This window comes from Aedes aegypti, chromosome 3 (genome assembly GCF_002204515.2).
Source record: "Aedes aegypti strain LVP_AGWG chromosome 3, AaegL5.0 Primary Assembly, whole genome shotgun sequence".
In the NCBI taxonomy this organism is placed as follows: Eukaryota; Metazoa; Arthropoda; class Insecta; order Diptera; family Culicidae; genus Aedes; species Aedes aegypti.
Genome location: NC_035109.1, coordinates 36,613,768 through 36,625,285, shown reverse-complemented (window position 1 = coordinate 36,625,285; position 11,518 = coordinate 36,613,768). Strand labels below are relative to the sequence as shown.

Sequence of the window (11,518 nt, the reverse complement as noted above, 5' to 3'; positions counted from 1 at the left end):
GATATAATTAGGGAAAATACTGTTGAAGTATCTGAAGGAATTACTTGTGGAATCTTTATAGGAAATTGTGATCAAATCGCATAGGAAATTCGTTATTGGAAAATTGGAGTTTAAATCTTGGTGGCATCCACAAAGGAATTTCCCAGAGGAATCCCTGAAGGAATCCCTGTTTTCAATCTCAGGAGGAATTCCTGATAGAGTCACTGGATGATATACTGGTAGATTACCAATTTACAGGTAAAACTATTATAATAAATTTCTGGTAATATCGCTGGAGGGTTCCTGAAGACCCCGAAGAATCCCTGAAGTTATTCCACGAGAAATTCCTTGAAAAATTCGGAGGAATCCTTTGAGGATTTCCGGGATTGATTCCTCAAGGAAATCCGGGAGGAGCCCCATGATGAATTCCGCGAGAAATCCTTTGAGAAATTTCGGAAGGAATCTCTTGAGTAATGCCAGTAATGGTACTTATAAAAAATTTCTGATAAAATCCCTGGAGGAAATCCCGATAATCGTTGGAGATTTTGCTGGAGGAATTCCTTGAGGATTGATTCCTTAAGTAATTTCAGGAGGTATCCTTTGACTAATTCCGGGAGGAATACTCTAAGGAATTCCAGGAGGACTACCTTGAAGAGTTCTTGGATGAATCTCTAGAAGTATTCTCTAGAAGTTCGGCTACTATCTCCTAATAAATTCCGAAAAGAATTTATAATAAAATAACTTAGAATAACCCTAGAGGGATTCCTGAAGGAAACTTTAGAAGAATTCCTGATAGAATTCCTGACAGAACTTCTGATGGAATCCCAGGAGAATTTATAATAAGGTCTTAGAAGTTTTTCTAATGGAATCTATGAAAGAACTTCCGATGGAATCCCTGCAGAAATTCCCAATGAAATCTATTGAAGAACTCCTTCAGATGGAATGCTTGGAAAAACTTGTGATGTTATCACTGAAGTAATTTCTGATAGAATCATTAGAGAGACTCTTGATAGAATTCCAGATGGAATCTCTGAATGACTTCTAATGGAAACCCTAGAGGAACTCCTGATAAAGTCCTTAGAAGAACTCCTCATGGAATCCCTAGGGAACTCGTAATGAAATACCAGAAACGACTTCTTATGTTTTGCCCTATAGGAATTCCTAATTGAATCCTGATAAAATTCTTAGAAGAACTCCTGATGAAAATCCTTGGGAACTCCTATTGAAAGACTCAGAGGAACTCCTGATGGAATCCCTATAGAAACTCTTGATAGAATCCCAGAAGGAATTCCAGGTGGAATGTCTAAAGAAAATGCTTATGAAACCCCTGAAGGAACTGTTCTTGAAATCCCCAGAAGAACTCCTGATGTAATTCCCAGAAGAGATCCTGATAATATCCGTAGAAGAAACTTCTGATGCAATCCCTCGAGAATCCAGGTGAAATCTCTGAAGAAACTTCTGATACAATCTCTAGAGGAACTGCTGATGGAATCTCTAAGGGAACTCCTGTTAAAATTTCTGAAGAATTAAATGATGATTCCTGAAGGAATTTCTGACGAAATCCGGAGGTACTCCTGATGGAACCCTTGAAGGAATTCCTAAAGGATTTCTTGCAGGAACTTCTGATGAAATCTTCGGAGGAACTCCTGATGAAATCTCTTGAAAAATTCCCTATGGAATCACTATAGGAACTCCTGATGAAATCCCTGGAGCAATTCCTGATAAAATTCCTGATGGAACTCCTGATAGAATGCCTAGAGAAATTCCTTATGATATCACTAGAAGATCCTGATGAAATTCTTAGGTGACCTCCTGATACAAACTCTGGAGGAAGTCCTAATAGAATTTCGGAAGAAGTGTTAGCTGGAATCTCTGAAGGAACTCTTGGTGGAATTTCTGGAGGAACTCCTGATGAAATCCTCAGAAGAACTCTAATGGTAGCCCTAAAGGTACTACTAATAGAAACCCTATTGAAATTCCTGATAGAATCCCTGGAGGAACTCCTGATGGAATCCTTGAAGGAATATAAAGATATTGTTGGAGGAACTCCTGATAGAGTCCCGATGAAATCTCTAGATGAACTCCTCATGAAATTTCTGGATGAATTCCTGATAAGTTTCCTGAAGGAACTCCTGATAGAATCTCTTGAGGAATTTCGGGTGAAATCTCAGAAGAAACTCTTTATGGCATCCCTGGAGGAACTCCTGATGAAATCCTTGGAGGAAACCCTAAATATATTGTTGAAGGAGCTCCTGAGGGAATCAATGGAGGAATTTCTGATGAAATTCATAGAATAACTAGTGATGAAATCTCTACAGAAACCCCTGATAGAATCGCAGGAAGGAATTCCAGGTGGAATCTCTGAAGGAACTGCTGATGGAATCGCTGGAGAAACTTCTAATGGAATTGCTAGAGGTATTCTGATGAAATCCCCAGAAGATTTCTTGATGGAATTCCTAGAGGAACTTCCGATGGAATTTGGAGAGGAACATCTGATGGAATCCCTAGATAAAAACCCTGAAGGAACTGCTGAATGAAACCTTCGTGAAATTTATGATTGAATCTATAGAAGTTCTCCTGATGGAATGCCTGGATACAATTGTATTCAATTCCCTAGAATAACTTCTGATTCTAGAGGCCTTCCTTAGCCGAGTGATCAGAGTCCGCGGCTACAAAGCAAAACCTTGATGGAGGTTTCTGGATTAAATTTCCGGTCAGTCCAGGATCTTTTCGTAATGGAAATTTCCTTGACTTCCCTGGGCATAGAATATCATCGTACCTGCCACACGGTATATGAATTCGAAAATGGCAACTTTGGCAAAGAAAGCTCTCAGTTAAAAACTGTGGAAATGCCCATTGCACTCTTAGCTAAGAAGTAGGCTCTGATCTAGTGAGGACGTAACGCCAAGAAGAAGAAGAACTACTGATTCTCAGAGAAATCACTGATGGAATCCCTGTAGGAATTCGTGATAGAATCTCATGAGGAATTGCAGTTGAACTTTCGGAAGGAATTTATAAAAGAATTTTTATAGGAATTTCTTGTTAAATCACTGGACAAAATGTTGATTAAATTTCTGGAAGAACACCTGGTGGAATCATGAAGGAGTTTTGGAACAATTCCTAAAGATATTACAAGAGGATTACCTGGCGAAATTCCTAGTAAAATTCCTGATGTACCCTGCAGTACAAATCCAGGTACAATCCATGGATGGATTTTTTGAATCACAGGTGAAACTGCTGATGGATTGTCTGAAGATATTTCTGGAGAAATTGGTTGAGGAACAATTAAAGAATCTTTGGTGAATTTGCTCAAGAAAACGGTTAGAGATAGTTGGAAACGATAGTGAAATATATAGAAACAACTCAATAGTGTGCATTTGATAGATCACTACAGCACCAACGCTGCGTAAATTCACGCATTTTGACTTCCTACCCATCTGCATCGGAAGTTCATGGGACGTCGAAGCTTCAATTTGACATGATGACGTCGGTGTTCGTGCAACATCCCTACACACGGTACGATTGGTTCGTCAAACATTTTGCTCCGCCCACCGATGGTTTGAGCAAAATCAAACTCGTTTGATTTTGGCCGACCGATTCGTCAACCGTCAAATTGGTTTCACAAACTGTCAAATTGGTTCGTCAAGTCAAACATAGCACCAACATGAGCATCAACTTGGGGGGCGGAGTCAATGTTGGTCAAACTGTCTGAGCGTCTGTGAGGTGCATAAGCGAGAACGATTGACGCAACTATGAACTAATTTACAATGACGTCACGCAGCTTCTTCCATCGGGAAGAACACCATTTACTGCGGGCCGTGTTTACAAAAAATGAACGATTTCGTTGTGCATTCATCCACTTCATGTTCATCCGGTGAACATTCGTCGTCCGGATGTTGGTCCGGATGTCATTTTATGTAAACATTGCCCGCATTTAGAGCAGAAAAGAAAAAGAAAGTCGAGGATAAAAGAAGACCGTGGATAACTCCAAGGGGATGTGCCAATGGTCGATCTTTGTGTTTTCGGCTGTATTCAGGACTCAGGACAGCATTTCAGAAGTATTTTGCTGAAGATTGCTTTCGCGACTGATGTAAGATGCCAAAGTTAGTGTTGCTGCCAAGGCCAAACAATAGGGTCCTAAAGCCCTGTCCCAATTTTAGTGCCAAACGCTTAAGTTTAGGCCAAAAACACATGTTTACTCAATTTTCTAATGTTTTCCGTTGGTTTAAGCCCGAAAAAACATTTTTTTAGATTTTGTCACATCCTTTGGCTTAAACTCAAATTTTGGGTGTATTTTGTTTGCCTCGTCCCTTACGAAATGTCAGATAGGAACAACCCCAGTGGTCGAACTAAAACCCCTGTGGTGTTTTTGTCGACTAAGCGAACGTCAAACATGATCAAAAGTGTCAAGGTTCATTTATGGACCAAATTTTTAAATTAAAGTTTGAACATGATATAGCCATTATTTGAGCGGGAAAAATTGCTAAAGTAGTTACAGTAACATGCTTTTTCGTGTTATTAAATAAAAACAAGATTTCATTAAAAATTTTAGGACCCAATTCAGATATCTATAGATCTATAAGCTTGCTGGATACTCCTGGTAGGGATCTGGAAAAGGTTTTCCTCAGCAGACTAACGATTTGCATAGAAAGCGAACATGGATTGGGGGTCATGCACAAATTACGTCACGCTCCAAGGGGGGGAGGGGGTCAAGCCAAACGTGACAAGCCTTACAAAAAATTTGGAAGACCCATACAAAAAACGTGATAAAGGGGGGGGGGGGGAGGTGGTCAAAAAAGTTGAAATTTAGCGTGACATAATTTGTGTACCATCCCTTGTCAAGAAGGCAGTTAGGATTCCGAAGCAAGACTTCGACGATTGATGCAATTCTGAAGGACATCGCGTGCAAAGAAAGCGTCCAAGCAGAAGTGAAGAGACAATAGAAACTGCGCAGTGGTAACAATAGACGTTTAGCGAACGCGTTCCAGTTGAGAAGCTTCATCGTGAGGAATACGATCAGGTTGAACACGATGGCTAGATAGTAGAAGCGGAACAACTAGGAACATAAAGGCTGGACCTACCGGCTCATCCCTTATGTATCGGTTTGAAGGATCAGAAAACACGGAGAAGTAGGGAAGGTGTACCGGTATTCGCCATGTGCCAGTTATTCGCCACCCCGGATTATATACCGTTTTAAGACATATATGGTTGCCAATTGTTTAGTGTTCGCTAAATTGCTTTAAGATGATACGGAAACGTTCTTGGAAACTGCAAAATTTTCTCAGAAAATTATGGAAAAAAATCATTTTCCTTTAAGTTTTTGCTCCTTTACACCTATTTTTCGCCATGGTGTCCCTGATTCGTCACCCTCCATAAGAAATCAACGTAGGTGGCGAATTCAGGAACCGAAATTAAAATCGTGGCGAATACTGGTGCAGGTGGTCCAGTATTCGCCACCCCCATTTTTAATACCAAAACAAAGTTTCTGATTAGTTTTTATATTTTCCCTCCTGAGCATGGATTGAAAGCTTTCGTTTAATGTATTGACATTAACCAAAGGTCTTTTGATTTATGCATAAACAATATTTTTCCTTAGGGTGGCCAAAACTGGTACACTTCCCCTACACTTATACCTGACACAGTTGTTGTTGCTTCTAAAAAAATACAACGATTCGTACACTTACCTTTTACTACAGCATGCCCGAACATCTAAGGAATGATATGATCCACAGAAGTTTGGCCTCCCTTTACATTTTCCGCTGCCACTCGCAACATAAATCATGCATTAGGATAATGTTGAAGCATCGCTACCAGAGAGAGAGGGGAGAGCATATATACAGTGACACAACCACATTCACGCCCCTTCGGAGAGCGAGAGCAATACGACGACGACGACGCAAAGATTTGGCGTTCTCCGCTTCTGGTCGCTCGCCCGCTCAGTCAGATTCAAAGTTGAACTCGTCGGAGTGAAACGTGTGCGTTCGAGAAGCTACGGAGTCGCCGTCGACGGAACCTAACCGTACCGTTCATCGTGGTGTGCTGGGGTTCGGATGGTGGTGACTGCGCCATATAGGTAAGGTACCCTACCAGCCTTCTCTGAAGAAGAAAAAAAAAAACTTTGAAGTTGGCTTTTCGCTACAAGGTGATGTAAAGTTGGGGAGCGAAGTTCTGAATTTCAGTGCTTTGGGAGTGCGATTTGCGTAAGATGGCCCTGGCCACGCGTAGCCCGGAGGAAGCGAAAGGTTTTCGAAAGTGGTGAAAATTTGTGAACGGGGGAAAACTAAGGAGGCTCGGAAAAATAGGGCTGCCGACTGCAGTTGGGTGTGTGTGTTTTGAATTTTCCTCGGTGGCAAAGCAGGCGACGCGACGGCCGAGACCACTATTCCATGGCACACTGAGGTGGATATTACAGTACTTGCACAGTGGAGTTTGCAGTGAAGTTGTGTATAGTTCTGTGCGGTCGCGAAGGGTGAGTTGTCGTATGGAGTATTGATTGAAGTGCCGCGACTTGGTGGCACGTACAGCACTCGAGTTGAAGAAGTGGTAGAAGAAAAAAGCAGACGAAGGTGGGTGCCCTCGCTGGTCCTTAACCTCCACCAGGTTAGGCGGTGGGCATTGCGAGTTGTCTTTGAGTTCACAGGAAGAGAAGTGCGTGCAAGAAGATTGTCGTCACCAGAGCCTCCCCCGTTGGAGTTGAAGTCTGTGAAAGAGAAAAAAGGGGTTTGGATTTACCTTTTGGCCGAGGAAACAAAGGTGTGAAGAAGATTCAAGTGCCAAGTGGAGTATCCCCGGGGGTGAAAATCAATGCGAAAAGTGGCAAGTTGAGCACTCGGAGAAGGCTCCCGTGGAGTTGTGTGTGAGTGCGTACCGAGGAAAAGCTGCATTCGGTGGAAAATCCTTGGCGGAAAATTGGAATCCATGTTGTGATCTGTGAGTCTGCATCCCTGGGAGTGAGTGTGCGTGTTCTTCGTCGGTTCCGAGCCGTCGCAGCATCCGCCGCAACCGGAAGTGTGAGAAGAAAGTGCTGAGCCGAAAGGCAATTGTTCTGTCAAAAAAATCTGTCAAAGCCTGTCTGAATTTTGCGTGTGTCCGCCAAAATGGATCCTCCAGTACCACCGGGTTTCCTGGTAGAGTTGCTGCACTCGGTGCCGCACATCAACATCACCTTGCACCGGGTAAATGACACCTTCAACCCGAACAGCTCCATCTACATCGAGGTAAGTGCCCTGCATCCGCCCTCGGGGTCTCTGCTTTGAAAATTACATAATTTTTTGCCACGCTGTGTAGGCATTTTCACTGAACCGTAGTATTGGAGCAAAGGACGAAATTCTCTTCCTGGTTTCATCCCTATAACTGGGATGATTTTTTCCCCCTTGTATGACTACGGTGGGATAACTCGTAGGATGAGATGAAGATTTCGGGAGGATGGGACCCACCCTTGAGCGTGTGCACGTGGTAGTGTGCTTCCCTGTCGATGATCCCGTTGCCATGGGCGTGCGCAGTGATGTGTCAAACTGACAGGACATTGCCAGGCATGGGACTGTTTACATTTATCTTCTTGTCTTGGCTGGTGGTTCAACTGTTCGGGGTCAAGAATTTCAGAGCGTTATATCGAATCTTAGAACTAGATCCACGGTATCAAAATGACTCGAAAGATTTCAAATTACGACATAACCTGTCTGATCAATCTCAATGCCGTAAAGCTTACAGCCAATGATGACTACACTATATATCCTTATCCCAAAGTCTTGCGGGCTCGTCTGCGGATTGAGCGCCAATAAGATGAAAGCAATGTCTGAAGTGCGTTCGTTTTACGGTGAGCAACATTCATTCTAACACAGTCGTAGTTTGAAACCCTCAAACAAAATAAAGTCAAACCTCCATTAGGTAATATTGAAGGGTTCATTATCAAGTCGATGAACATATATTTGAAAAAAAAAACTGATGGAGGAACTATCACAGTAACCAGGATTTTTAGTTATAGTATGACTCCATGACTCGATATCCAGAAGTGGAACATTGACCTATGGAGTTTTGACTGTTAATAGTTGAGAATGCCTTTCTTTTGTTATATACAGTGTGATCTGAATGAAAAAAATCGATATAACGCTTGGAATCTGTAGTACCCTCATTGAATCGCCAGAGTTTTAAAATGGTCCTAAAATGTTTAATGAAATCTTGATTTTATTAATTAACACGAATGAGCATGTTACTGCAAATACTTTAGCTATTTTCCCCGCTCAAATAACGGCTATATCTTATTGTAACTTTAACTTAAAAAATTGGGTCCAAAAATGAACCTTCACACTTTTGATCATGTTTGACGTTCGCTTAGTCAACAAAATCACCACAGGGGTTTTAGTTTGAACACTGGGGTTGTTCCTCTTTGATATTTCAAAAGGATCACGGAAATAACATACACCCAAAATTTGAGTTTGAACCAAGAGGTGTGACAAAATCTAAAAAAAAACCTGAAAAACGTTTTTGGACTTAAACAAACGAATAACATTAAAAAAATTGAGTAAACATGTGTTTTTGGCATAAACTTAAGCGTACGGCATTAAAATTGTTTGACAGCTGATATTATGATATAACAAATTTCAACTTACAGCTCCGGAAGTTCTTTAAGAAAGTTTTTTTCTAAAACACTCCACTGTTCACAGTTAAAAATTATGAAGATTACACGTCATGTAAACTTCATTTATGCGATGTAAACATGACGTCATGTAAATTTATGTCTGAAATCATGTAAAACTGTGTTATATGTCATGTAACCACAGAGGATCCTGCTGGATTACATCACATATAATTGAAGTTTACATGACATATCATGTAAATATCCATGATACTCCACGCTCCAATTATGTGCATTATATGACTCAGAAATTTACACGTTTCGTTCGAACTGTGTTGTTTATCGGAAAAGTTCGTACTGATGGAAGTTTCTCCGGAAGTTCTTAGGTGTAGTTTCTCCAGCAGTTCCTTCGGGTAGTGTATCCATGAGATTCCTCCGAAACCTCTTAAGGAAGTTCCTCCAGGAAGTTGCTCAGAAAGTTCCTTCGGAAAGTTTTTTCGGTATGAACTTTCGGAATTGTGATTTTCTTTGTAAATTTTGGAATTTCTTTCAAAGTTTCCTTTAGAATTTTCTTTGGAATTTCCTTCAGAATTTTTTTTAAAATTTTCTCTGTAGTTTCCTTCAGAATTTGAAATTCCCTGTGGATTTTTCTCGTAATTGTCTTTAGACATGCCTTTGGAATTTCCTTTGGATTTTCCTTCGCCATTTCCATCGTAGTTTCCATTGTAATTTTTGTTGAATTGAAATTTTTTCAATTTTCTTTTGGAGTTTCGTTCGGAATTTATTTTGACTTTGGAATTTTCATAATAGTTTCCTTCAGAATTTCCTGTGGATTTTTTTCGGAATTTTCTTTGGCATGCCTTTAAAATTTCCTTAGGAATTCACTTCGGAATTTCCATCGTAATTTCATTTTGAATTTCTTTTGGATTTTCCTCCAGAGTTTCTTTTGTCTTTGGAATTCGGAATTCCCTATGGATTTTTTTTCTGAATTTTCTTCGGACATGTCTTTTATATTTCCTTTGGAATTTCTTTCGGAATTTCCTTTGGATTTTCCTTCGGCATTCGGAATTTTTTTCCAAATTTCCATCGGAATTTTCTTTGGAACTTCTTTTGCCTTTGGAATTTCCTTCGGCACTTCCTTCTGAATTTCCTTTGTGATTTCCTTTAGAATTTTCTTTGAAATTTTCTGTGAAACTTCCATCGGAATTTCCTTTCAAATTTCCTTCCAAATTTCTTTGGAATTTTCTTCAGTATTTTCTTTAAAATTTCTTCGGAATTTTCTTCAGTATTTTCTTTGAAATTTCTTTTGGAATTTCCTTTGGAATTGTCTCCAGATTTGCCTTTCGAAAGAAAGTTTCAAAGAAAATTCCTATAGAAACGCCCATAGGAATTTTTTTGGATTTTTTTTAATTTCCTCTGGGATTTGCTTTAGCATTTCCATCGGAATTTTCTTTAGGTGTCTTTTTTTTGCAATTTTTTTCTTCGGAATTAGCTTTAGAATTTTCATAGGAATATCCTTTAGATTTTCCTTCGAAATTTCACCGAAATTTGCAATTTCTTTTGGAATTTTCTTCGGAGTTTGCTCTGGCATTTCAATCGGAATTACCATGAGAATTTTCTTCAGCATTTCCAATGAAATTTTCCTCGGAAATTCTTTTTGAATATTCTTCAGAATTTCCTTTGTATTTTCCTTCGCCACTTCCATTGGATTTTTCTTCGGAATTTTTTTGAAACTTTCTTCAAAATTTGCTTTGAAATTTCCTTCCTTTGAAATTTTTCTTTCCTTTGGAACATCCTTTGGAATTTCTTTTAAAATTATCTTCGGAATTTCCTTTGGATTTTCCTTTGGCATTTCCATTGAAATTTCGTTCGTGATTAGAAACTTCCTTGTAACTTCCATCGGAACTCCCATGATTTCCTTCGAAATTTTCTTTGAATTTCCCTTCAGAATTTCCATTCGATTTGTTTTTGGAATCCCCTTAGGAATTTCATTTGGAGTTTCCCGAAGGAACTTCTTTCGGAAATTTTTTTTGGGAGATTTTCCAGAAAACGCTTTATGTTTCATCCATGAGTTTCTTTCTGGAGAAATTCCAAAAAGAACGGTTGAATAAATTCACTGCAAAATTCTAGGAGACGTACTTGGAGGAATTCCCAGTGGAAATCCTGGAGGAATATTCACGGAGCAATTCTTGGTGGATTTTTGGAAGAATTACTGAGGTATTCTAGGAGGAATATCCGGCTTAATTCCTGTAGAAAATCCATGAAGAATGACGGAGGGATTCCTGAAGGAAGGACAGGAATCCCTAGAGTAGTTCATGAAACAATTTATGGAAGAACCAATGAAGAAATATCTGAAGAAAATCCTAAGCATTTTCCTGGAACATCCAAACAAATCCAGACAAAGAGGATTTTAAAGTGGAATGCAATAAGTAGATATCCCGAATAAATTCTAAAGGAATTCCAGAATAATTCTTCAATTTGAAGTAACTTCCTTTATGGACTCTCTGGAGGAACTTCCGAAAGAAATTTCAAAGGAAATCTCGAAGAAAATTCCAAGCGAAGTTCCGAAATGAATTTTAAAAGAAATTCAAAAGGAAATTTTGAAAGCAAATTTTCGAAGGAAACTTCAACGAAAATTCCACAGGAAATTCGTAAAAGAATTTCAATGGAAATTCCAAAAGAAATTTCATTTGCAGTTCCAAAAGAAATTTCATTGGAAATTCTAAAGGAAATTCCGAAGAAAATCCAAAAGGAAATTTAAATGGAAATTCCGAAGAAATTCCAAAAATAATTCCGAGAAATTTCTGAAGGGCAAATTCCGGAGGGAATTCCAAAGGAAACTGAAAAGGAATTTTCGAGATGAAATTCTTAAGTGACTATCGAAGAAGATTTTGAAAAAAAATCCAAATAAAATTCGGAAGAAAAGAGATTTAGATTAAAAAAAATCCAAAGGCAATTCAAAAG

The 11,518-nt window shown here is 39.4% G+C and overlaps 1 protein-coding gene across 4 annotated transcripts in view; it reads left to right on the top strand.

Moving 5' to 3' along the window:
- Nucleotides 1-5,921: 5,921 nt before the first annotated feature.
- The window catches only part of LOC5575394 (protein tweety-2), a 245,377-nt gene continuing 239,780 nt past the window's right edge, over nt 5,922-11,518 (top strand). For 3 of the 4 annotated variants that reach the window (XM_021848691.1, XM_021848690.1, XM_021848689.1), the window contains exon 1: nt 5,922-7,196. In XM_021848691.1, coding sequence (XP_021704383.1) covers nt 7,077-7,196 — 120 coding nt within the window. In that variant the 5' untranslated portion in view covers nt 5,922-7,076. The remainder of the gene's footprint in view (nt 7,197-11,518) is intronic. The other variant, XM_021848692.1, reaches the window with a different exon arrangement.